Raw genomic sequence first — 14245 nt, forward strand, 5'->3', positions numbered from 1 at the left:
CATTTGATTAGCTAGCTTTGTAAATGTATAATCTTCGGACGTCTATTTTACATTCTTTAGTCCAAGGATCTTGCCAAGCCAATGATGGTCGATGCAATTATGTTTCTCTTACCAGCTTATTATTTTCTCCCCCTAATGTTGGATAGTCGAATTCATTAAACTTACAATCCGTGTTCTTGGCCACTAAATAGATCACCCATATTTGGCTCAAGGTACTTCATTATTTGTAGGAGATTCATATCCAACATATATCCCCGGGAATGCAGGTATAGTCTTTAGGACTTAATATGGCATTGGGCGATTTTTATAACTCTGAAGGAACTGTTGCTTCTTTTTGCCCATTGTATCATTGTGGAAACCATTCTTATATCTCTATATTTTATAATCTCAATGGGTTTCTCTGGGTAAATATAAATCATCTAAATGTTTGCCCTTATACATATCTGGCCATAGACCTTAATGTGTACCATACCCGCAATTTATAAACTCATATTGGCGTTTTTTAATAAAATCATTCATTCCTTTTATTAAGTTTTAATAAAACAAGTTCGAAGAAATGAAAAACATAGAAATGAAAAACACCAAAACAAAGAACACATAAATTTAGATTACAAATGTCAAAATCAATCTTCAGTCTTCTAGACAATCTGAAGTTTCATAATCCATAAGATCGTCCTTCTCACCCTTTGTGGATGGTGAGCCTCCTTCTCAAGACGGTAGTGTTCCTCCTAAAGTTGATTCCCAAATGGAAGTCCTGGATGAGAAAGTCAGTAAGCAGATCATTAAGGAAGGTCATGGCTCCAAACCTTCCAAGTACTCCACATGCTTCTGTAAGTACCACCACTTAGCTCTCTGTTGATCAACTGGTTTATATTTCTTTCGTGGGGGACTCTCTTGGTCAAGAGACTTAGTTCAAAAATTTTGTTAGCTATTACTGATATGGAATTGGAACTATTGTGCTATAAGAAAATGTGGTATAGTGTTTTATAAAAGAAATTATACTTTGGATTCTCAGATTCGTCCAATCAAACCGAGCTTTTGGTAAGATCACCATTCTCTGGTGATCATATCTCGATTTCAATTCGTTCCAAAGATTTAGTGGATTCTCAATGGTTAGATACTGATCCTTGAGACTCTCAGCTAGATGATGACGAATGATCAAGATGGCTCTGTAACGATCTTTCTCATTATCATTATTGTTCTCGGTGATACATTCACCGAGACCCTTGGATTTCAGGATGATTTTAGCATCGAGCGCCCATTGAAGGTAATTATCTCCAGAGAGATTTAGGGCAGCGAAATCCAGGTTGTTGATTTTCGACATCGCAATGGGCGGTGAAAGACACATTGAAAGCGAGGCAGAAAGGGGTGTAACAGGAAGCCAACGAAACAGTGAGGTAGAAGGAGGTTCCATTGTTCAGACGCCCATAGGAGATAATGAGGTAGAACCGGAACTCACTCCCATAAAAGTTGAAGAGAACGACGGTGGAAAACCTGATCTCCAGGATTGAAGCAACAGGAATGAATGAAATAAGAGGGCACGTGTGATATTTTGGAAGTTAAAGTGAAGTGAAGCTGCTTTTTGGATGTCTCATATCGGGGAGTTTGCATAAGTTAATATTAATATCAGGTGTATGTGTAAGATAATGTTAATGTCAGTTGGGTGTAAAATAATGTAATCGTAATGTCAGTCCTGTTTATATTTCTAATGCTGTTGGGGCGCAATGTAAAATAGCAAGGTTAATATGTAATATGAAGTACGTTATGGTCTTTATGAATATTTAATATAGTATATGTTTCTGATTGCGAGGAAGCCAAAAAACTCCATATAAAGACAGTATGGCAAAAGGGAGAAGCACATTTTGATCGGAGTATAGGAAGTATACCCGGAATGTTTGAAACTCGGACACGTAAAATAAGCTACAGGTGTTGGAAAAAAATGATGCAAACTAAATAATTTACGTAACGAAGATAGCAAATGGACTTTTCCTCCCGTTCACCCATATCCAACCAATAATAGTTTCTCCGCTCATTTCCCTGTTTTTTAAAAATAATAAGAGATAGTATTCCCTATAGAGGGATATTTTAAAAAAATAATAATAAGAGATAGGATTCCCTATAGAGGGCTATTTAACGTTATTTCATTCTGAAATTACAGGTAATGGGAACAAGTTAATTGTACGTGCATCTCCTCAGGCGACATGGCTATTACCTGTTTAAATGATTAGACACAATGAATCATTTATATAGTCCGCAAACCTAAACACACTGATTAAAACCCCGACAAGAGTCCCCTTACAACTCGAATGATTTTTTTGAAGGTTTATTCGAATTTCACCCCTGTAAAAATAATTTAAAAGTAAGGAAAAACCATAATACCCGGTTATTCAAACCAATGATACACTAAACAACAAACATTTCAATACAACAATAATAGATAGAGGGATAAGTATTCAGTATGATTATTTAAAGAAAGTATTGCAAGAGAGTAATAGCGATCCATATAATATATGGATTTTTTCTGCTTAACTTGGTCATTGTCATCAATATCATTTTGCATTACCAAGATCTGAAATGGTTTTTTTGTAGTCGATCCACCCCCTCACCAAGCAATATTATTTTCGCATATCATATTTAGGTTTTTGCAAACATATAAGTAAAATAATTTTGGGGAAAGAAATCATAATTGTATTAGAGTAGCGTAAAATAAAAAGTTAAGAAAGCACCGCCAAAATTTTCTTTTATTCATTGCTACCAAAGTCAGAAAAATACTAAAACATAAACCAAAACACGTGTATAAACAAGAAACATAATTCCCAATATTTTTTGGACTAACCACTAGTCACGTCGACTAAAACCTTAGCCCGTATCTCCGACACTGAACTGTTTTCATTGGAAGGTTTTATAATAGTTTCAACTTTAAAACCTAAGGTACCATATGATTTTCAATTGCCAAAATACTCTAACTTTTCCAAGACGACTACAAAACCCAACTTAACAGTAACCCAAATAATTTATTAATATCATTTTGGAATAATATTTGTTACTAAACCCTAAACAACACTTACCTTATGAAAATTCAAAGGAACCACAGCTCTAGAGATAATAGTCTGATTGAAGGTTTTCCAAACGTACAAAAATTACGGCAGCATGTGGTGTCTTATCAACAGTAACTTCATCATGAGAACCTATGCATAGGTAGGCTGCTGAGCATTAAATGACCGGATATGGATTTAATTCTGTGGTTTGCAGTGCATTATATATTAAGAGTGGATGCAACCTGTTGACTTTTTCCTATAAAAACCAAGAACATTCATTCCAAAATTGCAACACTGTCGTCGATTAAATAACCACAAAAGGCTGATTTAACAAAAATACGTTTCATTTAGCTTGGAGAGTTTCAGAATTTACCGTCCAAAAACCAGGCAAACTCGATTTCATCCTCTTCCTTCTTTCCTTTAACTAGATTAGGAACAGTAGTCACCACCCTAGTTATTTCCATTTGTGTTAGATTCATTCATCACCACAATAGAGATTCTCATGGGTAACCTAATAATGTGTATCCTTTTCGCAATCCTTGCAGATGATGCGCCTAGTTCGCTTAGTCAAGGACCAGTGGTCTAAATCCCAGAAGGAGGTTCAATCGAGATGAAACAGTTTTTTCCGAGGAGATAATCCTCGGTGACAATGCAACAATGCATGAACTTACAGATCTGGTAAGAGGAGTGTTTAACCTAACGACCGCAACACCGCTTTTAATCACTTTCCAACTCCCACAATGGATGGTTGAACCCGAAGGTGAAACTGGCCCACCTCACAATATTGTTGCCAAGCCGGATCTTGAGATGGTAATGAGTGTCCATGAATGGAATACCGAGCCACAACTTTGTGTGATATTCGGAGCCGAAGACGTTGCCAAATACGAGTTCATCAGCAGAACACCGTTTAAGATTGGCAATCGATCTTTTCTTGGAGAAGGAAAAACGGAAGAGCAACACATGTCTGACATAAACGGTAATAGCCTTCACCCATATAGGGTTTCACTACTAACATAAACCGAGTTAAATCATATACCGGGTTAAATCATTGACTGCAGAGATGGTGGGTGGGCAAGAACTACTATGTAGTGATCAAGTCCTAGAGGAGATTTTCAGTGAGGCCGAGCTGGTTAGTCTTTATAGATTTTCCTTCGAAATAGAGAGAGCCAGGAACCGGCTGGACCTTAAAATCGGCGCAGCTAATACTACTGGAGATGACGTTGTCCCTCAGCAAATTCAACAAAATGTCAGAGAACCAAGATTGAGTGCCCAAATTGGAAGCCTGACAACTGCTACTGAATTGATGCCTCCCCTGAACTATGACGTGGGAAGTACTTCCGTTCAGCTTACCCCGGTCAGAAGAAATGAAATACGTCCTGACGTTCCAACTGGTAAAGTCGAAGAGCAAACTGATCTCCAGGACTGAAGCAAAAGGAATGGATGAAATAAGAGGGCACGTGTGATATTTTGGAAGTTAAAGTCAGTTGTATGTGTAAGATAATGTTAATGTCAGTTGGGTGTAAAATAATGTAATAGTAATGTCAGTCATATTTATATTTTTAATGCTGTTGGGGCGCAATGTAAAATAGCAAGGTAAATATGTAATATGAAGTACGTTATGATCTTTATGAATGTTTATTATAGTATATGTTTGTGAATGCGAGGAAGCCCCAAAACTCCATATAAAGATAGTATGGCAAAAGGGTGAAGCACATACTGAAATTCTAATCTAAACAGTGGATTGTGAAAATTTAGGTTGACGTTACGGACCTTTGACCGTCAAAATCTCAAACGAGCAGTGGGTAGTGAAGGACATACTGAAATTCTAAGCTAAACAGTGGATTGCAACCGAACGTTTGTGAAACTATTTTACATGAGGTTCCCATAAAGGGTAAAAACTTAGAACGTTTTGCCACTGAAAAAGACAAGAGGGAAACATAGAATAAACCGGAAATAATAACAAAAGTGTAGAAACTACGAGATAAAAATACAACACAATGCACCAACTTGACTAAAGCTTCTCATGGAACTCGTAGACCATCACAGCTGCCCGCTGTGCCTCATCAGTAATAACTGCATATTTCAACTCCGAACAAAGCATGAGTCTGAATAAGCAATGCAGCTGTGAGCGCAGCGTCGGGTGAGTTGTTGTTTAGGGCAACACCTTTGATTCTTTCTGCACAAAGCGGCTTATTTCCAGATACCGCAAGAAGACCACTAAACTTTAATAGATACGGAAACATATCCGATATAGGTAGAAGATCCTGCGTCAACTCGGAATCACTACGCACAGCTTGGTTGCAATCAAAAACATAAATCTTGGCATCGGTAAAATCCACACATAACCCAATCCAGTGTTTTTTCTGAACATGTAGCGGGAGGTAGAATCGTGTAGAGGCATTCCCAGAGCTGCAACTCTTAACAGCACAATCAACCAAACCTTTAAGGAACACATAAGACGCTTTCGTCTTTGATTTTCTGAACCTCTCGTAGCTCCTACACAGCATCGAGACAAACCTACTATCAAGGAACTCAGGTTTTGTGCTACCACTGCAACCCACATGGGAGTAGCATGTTGATCTCACCACCCGCATGAGAATATCAAAAACATGAAATAATCATAGTTTACATATTACCATAGGAAGGATAAAAGTAGGCCAACTTGTAGGATTAATTCAAAATCTAAGGAGTCCTTATATTTACCAACTATAGTAAAAAATTACATTAAAAAATGGAGTCATTATGGAACTATCATTAAAAAATGGAAGTTGAAGCTATAACTTTTAACACTATATATAAACATCAAAATGCAAACAACTTCATGCATACATGAACATACCTTGGCCGACAAAGGTCGAGTCCTTTCTGCAATATCAGTAATGTCCTTCGCAGTCACAGACAATCCAGCAACATTTATCACACTGATGAAAAGTTGGAGCAGATGTCAGAACTGAATCTAAACCAATAGTGAGAATGAAAGTCACAAACATATATACTGATTATCAACAGCCGGCTGTATGCAACATTACCATGGTTTCTTAACTATGCTGGACAGTTTAGCAAACTTCCCCCGAATAACAGGCAGCTCATAATAGTTGGAACCCACCAATTTGCTTTCCCGTGCACGGTTGAGAATAGCTGTCTCGCACTGATAGTCAGTTATCAATGGCGGAGGCACAAGTCTTAGCCTCTTGCTTGTGCGACGTGGCTTCGTGTCAACAACTGGCTCACATCTATCTCCATCGCCATTGTCACCCATCTCATCATCAACCACAGGCGCAGGAGGAGGTTGATCCTGAGTAAAACCCAAAGAAAAAGACGGAGTCCCCTGTTTGGTAAAATATGAGGAAAAGTCCATTTAATAAATGATATGTTATGTTAGTAGGCAGTAAAATAATAGGTTGTAAAGTTCAATTACCGCGGGTTCAATCTGCTCATTAGTCTTACTATTTGCCGAAAAGGCAGTTACCCCATGATTTTCATTGTCCATACGTGGGCAAGAAGTCAATTCCCCTCGCACGTAACGGGATCTTCCTTCGTAAAGCTGAACCAAACATAAACTTATATTTTAAATGAACGCCGTCAAAACGTTACATGCTCTACCTTAAATCTTGACATGAAATTATTGTACAACCATGAAATCAAACACGAACATGGCCGTCTAGTATACCTTTTGACGGACAAAAAAATATGGAAAATAGGAATGCAAACTTAATTATACGCAAGTACCACACAAAAATGGCAAATATTAATGCAAATTCACCAAACGATTGCTATGTAGTTAGTTAAACAGTGTTCCAGTAAAGGCCATCCTAACGGTTTTACTAAGCTGCATACATACTCATAAGATTATAACCTGTAAATAATTTCAAGTAGATAGTCTATAATCACTAAAGTATAGCGAAGACATCGTCTAGGCTTTCAAATAGTCCACGAGACTTACAGCAGAACGATCCGCAGACCCTGGAGGGGTGGAGCAATGGCTAATATTGTCCAAGACATTTACTATAATTGCATCATTAGCATCGGGACCACCTACCGAGAGATTTGCAGAGGTCACTCCTTTGAATGTGGTGTCAGCGGGGGGGAGTAGTAGGTTCTGTTCCTACACAACCTTTGCCATTCGCATTCCCAACCGATGTCAGGATGTCCTTTTTAAAAGCCTTGAGCATTGCCTCCACCGAAGAAACAACACTGGCTTGGTAGGAAAGTGCAGCGGATGAAACGTCTCGAACAGATGAAAGAGCCGATGCCACATGACCATCTACCCTCTCTATCTCTGGTTTCAATAGACCACTTACAATAGCGATAATTCTTGATTCATCAACCGCAGTAGACGATTTATCCTTCTGTATAGCCCGCTTCTTTCTCCCCGGTGCTTTTGGTTTCTCGCGCATCCTCTGAACATCTAATTTCGTTGCTCCTCCTCTGAACACATGATTCAGAGAAATGAGCTTCAGCAGATTTTCTACTTTAACATCATAAACTTCATCAGCCCATTTCAGCACAGACTCATCAACGGGGCGTGCGGGATCGTCTGGAATGATACTCCTCACAAGGACCTGATGATAACAAATTTAATGAAGTCACAACTTTGTAAACAGAATTTCCTACTATTTCAATACATGAACAACATGCTGCTTAACACCGTTACGAACCTCACACTTTTTGTCTACTTCACGGGCATGGGCAGGATCCAACGTCTGCTTCTTCGGCTTATATATCATACCCTCAATCTCTTCATCCTCACTGTCAGAGTCAGAGGATGAGCATGCTTCTTGAACAACCTCGGTCAATGAGGGAACAGCTTCAACAATCACAAGCTGAAGAGCTAGAGCGAAACCTTTAAGTGCGATCGTATCTTGTGATAGGGAAACCTCATCTCTATTCTTTATACTGATCATAAGCATGTCGAACGCCAAACGGCCCCATGGAAAAGCAAAAAAATCTTCAAGATCCCCCAATAGCTCAATAGCTCTGCATATTCTTTAAGCATCTTCATCTTCAAGTTTGTCGAAAGCAAGACAGAGGACAGAATGGCGAGACAAGCGAGTTTCTGCCGCATATCTTTATCCGTTACAGAATTTTTACGGAGCATCTTCACAGCTCTGGAAACGCTCAAATCTTCAACTGTACCAAACATCTCCGCCCAATATGGTTTATCTTTAAGTGTACGCTTCTTCTTCACCTTCGATTTCGCCGGAATTTCACCACATGGAAGACCAGTCACAATAGAAAATTCTCGCAAAGAAAATCGTATCGGTTTCCCGGCAAATCGAAACCAAGCCTCGTGGATTTTTTCAACTTTTAACTGTCTAGAAAGCAGAAATCTAACAAACCTCCCAGAAAAAGCTGGTTTCTCAGCTATTTCGACAATCTTACCGAAAGGAGTTAAGCGTAAATACTGGATCCCATCAGGTTCTTCACTGTCGGCAAACATCATATCCGACAACTCCATGTCGGAATCGGCTGAATCCATCACTGGTATGTCACCAAGATCGGTTTATCAAAAGAAAACTTCGTTCTGGAGTAGAAAGAGAATATGAGGAAGTTGAAACAGCAACTGCAATAAAGATGAAGTAATTATGAAATTTTTTCCTCACCGAATCTAAATAATGAGAACTACTCACTGGTTCTTTGCATTACCTCGAAATTATTAAAATATTACATCTCACGTCTTTTCCCCATTAATGCCTCTGCGGGTTTGAAATAAAGAAAGGCTCGTGTCATAGACGTTCTCTCGAAATGTGACCGGTTGTGGAGGGATAATATCGGTATTTTAAAAATAACACTTTTATCTGGTCATCCACCCAATTAAATTTGTTTTCTTGAATATACACCGCAAATTCCCTTCTTTAAATCATGTCATTAAACAAATTCCAATTCTAATATTTCAAAACTTAAACTCCAAATCTTAAATATTAAACTATAAAATTAATCTTTAAAAATTGGACTCTCAACCCATATACTTAATTCTAAATCATAACCTTAAACTCTAAACCACATACCTCATACTAACCTATTATAATTAAAACATTATATCTTAAAAATATATACCATAAAACAATAATATACCCTAAATCATAATACATATAACCATAAAAATTATTGTTTTATGGTATATATTTTTAATTATTATTAAATTTATAGTTTATTCCTATAATAGTTTATTCCTATAATCTAGTTATTATTAAATTTCATAAAAATTAACTCCATAGTTTATTTCAGTCCACTTTTAACCTTAAACCTCAAGTCTCATATTCCAAACTTTATATCATATAAAATTAAACATATAATTTAAATTAAAATTTCATACACCTCAAATTAATCTCTAGGTACTTCAAACTAATATATATCCTTATACACTAACATTTAACAAACACTAGAACAAAAATAAACATAATTAATAATCAATTTTAATTTTCTATCCAATAAGAGACAAGTGTATGGATTGTCAATGTGAGCCCTTGATAACTTTTAATCTAATGGTCACATTTAATCCATACGTGTTTCTTCCTCTGTCCAATACCACTTTCCTCTTTTCTCTGCCCAACCACGTTTCTTCTCTTCTCTCTTCACCTTCTTCCATGCCGAATCTTCTTCATCTCTACACCATTCTTACAGTCTAAAACAAAATCAATCTTTTGTTTTCTTTAATGTTTGTCATCTTTACTTTCAGAAACCTCTTCCCAAATCGATAACCCTAACTTCGGAAACGAGAGTGAAAGAAACCGAAGAAGAGGGAACAGGAGAATCGTAAACGGAGAGGGATCCGTCTATGGACTCGATTCTCACTATCGTCACCACCATCTCTCTCTCTCTCTCTCCTCTGTTGGAATTTCTCCTTATGGCCATTAACACGAGCTTCATTGTTGAAATTGCAGGTCGTAAAAAAACTTTCAGATCTGGTGCAGCAAAGACAGAGGTTCTGGTTTTGTAGAACAATTTAGAACATAGAAGACATGGCCGGAGAGGAAGACGGAGGAGACACCGCCGGAGAGGAAGACGGAGGAGACGCGGCTTGAGAAGAAGACTGAGGAGACACGGCCGGAGAGAAAGACGGAGGAGACACCGCCGGAGAGTATATAATATTAATTTTATCTATAATTTAATTTTTATTTTTTTTAATTAATTTTTTTAGAATAGCCACGGACATGTAGTGTTAAACCGTGGTTATACATAGCCATGATAAATCTTTGGCAAAACCGTCGCTATCTGAGCCACAAAAATGTAGTGGCACACGAATAGCCACGGTTTTTTTTCCAGCCACGAGGCTATAATCACTGGGTTTTTTTAATCTAGAAGCGTGGCTATTTTTTGTATAGCCACGATTTTCAGCTGTATAGCCACTGTTTTGCTGTGGCTATGCGACATATTTTTGACATATTTTTACTAGTGACGGTGCAAGTAAATCTTGCCAGGCGTGGATCTTCAAAGAACGGTTCAGGTGATGTAGTTAGGCGTAGATGCTCATAAGACAGTTAGTATTGTCGGTTGTCGAATCATTTATATAATTTTTCTCATAATTGTAATACCATAATAAATCATCGTTAAAAACAATATTAGTTAACCCTAGGATATAAATGTATTTTTATCTTTTAATAAAACTTATTTTAGTTATTTTCCTTTTTGATGGTTATTTTTGTAAAATAAACTAAAAAAAAACTATCGTAGATAATTTTTCAAAAATAAAAGACCTAAATGGTAGTAATAGATTATGTAAATCAAGCATGAATAAAAAAAAAAACAAAAACAAATTCAAGCTGCTACAGTTGACTTAAATAATAATAAGCTCGCGTGAGTTTCAAGTGTAATCGCATTTTTGTGCAGGCCATGACTGAATTAAACCTCCCTAGATTTTTCCATGACAAGACAAGAGGGAAAAATGATCATTTTTGCCATCCATCCCTGACAAAAAAAGCAAAACAAAGCATAGATTCAATGGTTTCCTCTGCTGCTAGTCTTCAACAAGAGAGATTCACAAATGAATGTTCAACACTTTAAAACATTGAAACGATACCAAACTGCATTAGTAGCAAATATATTCACCCTACCTGAGAAACGCTATTGTTCTGCGGATCACATTAGATTAGCTGGGGAATCTTGTGGCTCTTCTACCCCATGGGATCGTTGTTCGTTTTTGCTGTAGTTCAACGCCATTATAGCCTGCAGTGCTTCCCTTGTCTGCAAACCTTCTCATTCTCTCTTCCCTTGGCTCTGATCTATCTTTTCCCTTTGCTGCTGCTGCTGCTGCTACTGCTGCTGCATTGTATTTGCATATTAAGATCAATCAAGCAATCTCCAAATCTCTTATTGTTATTGATTTGCAAAAAAGTTATAAATGCTTTCATCAAAATGCTCGTATAACACACACATACCAGATACTCATACTGGATCAGTTTCCGAGTGCATTTGGGTCTGTTAGTTAGTCATGACAGGTCCTGAATAAGGAAATAAAGATAAGATGTGAAACATAATTGGACTAGCTAGCGTCACTCAAAATTTCATCCCAGTAACATTGGTTCTTTCTAAACTACACTCTCTTCAAGTTCAACCGTGCCAAGCATACTGACCAAAACAAATCCCATGGAGGTGATCTAATGCAAGCTAACAGATAGATATGAATGATTTTACCTTTGCCACAAATCCTCTTTGTGCAAATCTATACTGAGCTGGTGAGGTAATAAACCTGCACAAAAGATAAAGGGCTGAATTAGTGGAAAAGGGTTGCAGGGACGAACCGAAACCAATAGTATATCAGCTGAAAAATAGCACCAATAGATCCTAATAGACAAAGCAACACTTCAAAAGAAACGAGCATAATAGAAGGATATATTTTTACAACCATAGAAGGATATAAGAAGGATACAAGAAGAAAGTCATGTACAAAAAAGAAAAGAAAAGAGCCTAATAGACAAAACAACACTTCAAAAATCTACATAAAGCATGTAGCAGGATCATTCAGGAATGCATAAATAATACTGTAGGCAATAACTCTAGTTTCCTACAAGCTAAACTTTAAAAAAAAGGATAGCTCCTGAAACTTCCAATCGCATTTAATCTGAATTCATCAAGAATTCGCTGTCCTGACAAAGCAACTTCTTTAAGACTGTCATCCCAATTTTAATGTTTAATGATGAAGACCCGGGCATCTGAATCCTCATGCAGTCCTAGTAACGGTGCATCTAAAATTTCAATAAAACACCAATAGACCAACAGGCTCAAGGTATACTCTTTAGGACGCACCAAGAAGGCAGAACTCAACATTTAGGAGGCTGATATGAATGCAACTGCATTTGGTGAATTCCTAGCGATAGCAACAAAGACCATATAGCACCAACTTGCTAAAATCTGAGAATTAAACACTAACCTCAAGCAAAAACAGAGAAAGTTTTCATGCATCAGAAAATATGGAAGATCATAAAAGGAGCCAATGCTAAAAAACTATCGGAAAATTATTACGCAAACTAGACCTTGATTGAATCGTGTCAGTCAACCTTCCAGCACTGTAAGGTCTACCACGGAGCGGAGAACCAGAAGCGGCTTTACGACCGTGAGCCCATATAACGCTGTGCTTTCACTGTACTATTTTTGGCAGCACCATTAAAGCTCTCTTTCTTATTCTGCCTCAAAGCAAATTGTCAATAAAGAATCTAACAGACATGAAATTCATTACAAAAGGATAAGCAAAACACGTAAAGCTATGAGAAGCCTTAAGTTACTTACAGATGATCTCTGTTTCTTGCCTTTATTGACATTAGTAGTGTGCTCTTTGACATGTTGATAATAGCATCTATGCTCCTACAAGAATTAAATTACGTATGAGTAAGAAAAAAAGAAAACATCTTCTTGACCATGAGCTAAAAACTAAGACGCATCTGCATATGAGTAAGGAAAAAAACATGAAACAAACTCCAACAACGCACCACTGGAGATGAACACAACTTGTACTACTACAAAAACCCTAATACTACACCCCAAAAAACAGAAGTTCTTTCTTTTTTGGTAAAGAGGGTAATTTGACCTCCTTCAATATAATACTGAAGTGACATTGCTCCTCGCTTTGTTTGTTGTGAATTCCTAATTTTAAGATTTAGTTTTATGCAGGCCATGCGAGGCAATTAATTATGACGGGTGATATTTGCAACAAACACACTAGATTTTTATGATATGGTTCCACGCAAAGCATAGAGTTCGATGAAATGTCCTAGAAATATAATTATCCGAGTGAACTGACCTCTCTTTTCTTATGTAAGCATTATTCGTGACCAAAAAACTAATAGGCATAAGTAATGACCATTGAGATAGCTATTCTATTAAGGTAAAAACTCAGTTCTTCTAGCAGCTTGTAAGTATAAATTTATGAGAATTAATGAGAGTTTATGAAAATTATTTGAGACATTTTGGTGAAGAACTAAGAGAGATATGTGAGGGAATCCAAGAGAGAGATAAGAATATTTGAGGAACATTTTTCTTTAGATTGATTTAGTATATACAATAGTTACATAAATAGATCTAGCAAAGAGAGTAAGACAATGAGAATGAATAAACAAATGGAGATGAATAAAGTAATGAAGACCAAATCTGAGGAAGTCACTTTCGGATAGTGACAACCCTCTTCTATCTTCCTTCCTTAGCATATCATGTGACTTTGGCTTGTTTCCACACTCCAACAGTTCTATCCAGTTGCCTCCACTTGTTTAAATTCGTCCAAGACTTCAGGCAAGATATTTAAATCAGTCTCACACCTTTCCTTGCTTCAATTTTCCTGTCCATGATTTCCTGTCCATGATCTCCTGTCCATGATCAATCAGGTTCTTCATGTCTTTACTCTTGCTCTTTATTCTCTTCATGTCAACACTTCCCCTCAAGCTTGACCATAGGGACTTGGTCAAGCTTGGAAACCATGAAGCATTCCCTCATTAAAACCTTTACTTGGAAAAACCACTTGGGATAAAAACCAAGTAAAGGAAAAAGAGTAGAACACTTCATGGCAAGAGGATCAGTGACAAGAGAGGTCTATGAGTCCAAGCTTAGGATGAATGAACTCACAAACCTTGCTGCTAGCTGCCTTGGTGAATATGTCAGCTAGTTGATCTTCACTTCTTGTGTAGCATGGAAGAATCACTTGCTGTTCCACTGCCTGTCTCACCTTGTGGCAGTCCACTTCTATGTGTTTTGTCCTCTCATGAAAGACTGAGTTGGAT

General features: G+C 37.4%; 3 protein-coding genes across 9 annotated transcripts in view; 1 reads left to right on the forward strand and 2 right to left on the reverse strand.

The window, feature by feature from the left end:
* Positions 1 to 3347: 3347 nt before the first annotated feature.
* LOC106317387 lies at positions 3348 to 4648 on the forward strand. Its single transcript, XM_013755214.1, has 2 exons — positions 3348 to 4014; positions 4097 to 4648. Exons 1-2 carry the CDS (start codon positions 3696 to 3698, stop codon positions 4462 to 4464), a joined length of 687 nt encoding a protein of 228 aa, XP_013610668.1. The 5' UTR covers positions 3348 to 3695; the 3' UTR covers positions 4465 to 4648.
* Positions 4649 to 4902: 254 nt separating this feature from the next.
* Positions 4903 to 8705, reverse strand: LOC106316677. Of its 3 annotated transcripts, XM_013754562.1 has the most exons (6): positions 7697 to 8705; positions 7078 to 7600; positions 6457 to 6582; positions 6068 to 6366; positions 5878 to 5959; positions 4903 to 5534 (listed from the first exon to the last, which is right to left on the reverse strand). In XM_013754562.1, the coding sequence occupies exons 3-6, from the start codon at positions 6526 to 6528 to the stop codon at positions 5481 to 5483; spliced, it is 507 nt and encodes a 168-aa protein (XP_013610016.1). In that variant the 5' UTR covers positions 6529 to 6582; positions 7078 to 7600; positions 7697 to 8705; the 3' UTR covers positions 4903 to 5480. The 3 variants fall into 3 exon arrangements, with proteins under 3 accessions (XP_013610016.1, XP_013610013.1, XP_013610014.1); XM_013754559.1 differs by having other exon boundaries at positions 4903 to 5959; XM_013754560.1 differs by having other exon boundaries at positions 4903 to 5959; positions 6982 to 7600.
* A 2027-nt stretch (positions 8706 to 10732) lies between these two features.
* LOC106319096 (nucleoside diphosphate kinase III, chloroplastic/mitochondrial-like) overlaps positions 10733 to 14245 on the reverse strand; it is a 13963-nt gene continuing 10450 nt past the window's right edge. The window contains exons 5-11 of one of the 5 annotated variants that reach the window (XR_001265429.1): positions 12765 to 12839; positions 12512 to 12661; positions 12285 to 12403; positions 11673 to 11727; positions 11417 to 11479; positions 11093 to 11297; positions 10733 to 10946 (exon numbers count right to left, since the gene is read on the reverse strand). Coding sequence is in view for 1 of the 5 variants with exons in the window: in XM_013757328.1 (XP_013612782.1) it covers positions 12584 to 12661; positions 12765 to 12839 (153 nt within the window). In the remaining 4 variants the exon portion in view is untranslated. The other 4 variants (XR_001265427.1, XR_001265428.1, XR_001265426.1 and 1 more) reach the window with 4 other exon arrangements.

This window comes from Brassica oleracea, chromosome C9 (assembly GCF_000695525.1).
Source record: "Brassica oleracea var. oleracea cultivar TO1000 chromosome C9, BOL, whole genome shotgun sequence".
NCBI lineage: Eukaryota > Viridiplantae > Streptophyta > Magnoliopsida > Brassicales > Brassicaceae > Brassica > Brassica oleracea.

Bases quoted from the DNA above. Each gene is read 5' to 3' on its own strand.
- LOC106317387 (XM_013755214.1), top strand. From the start codon at position 3,696: ATGCATGAACTTACAGATCTGGTAAGAGGAGTGTTTAACCTAACGACC. The intron at 4,015-4,096 runs GTAATAGCCTTC...CATTGACTGCAG, and splicing joins ACACATGTCTGACATAAACG to AGATGGTGGGTGGGCAAGAA.
- LOC106316677 (XM_013754559.1), bottom strand. From the start codon at position 7,948: ATGCTTATGATCAGTATAAAGAATAGAGATGAGGTTTCCCTATCACAA. The intron at 7,601-7,696 runs GTTCGTAACGGT...TGTTATCATCAG, and splicing joins AAGTAGACAAAAAGTGTGAG to GTCCTTGTGAGGAGTATCAT.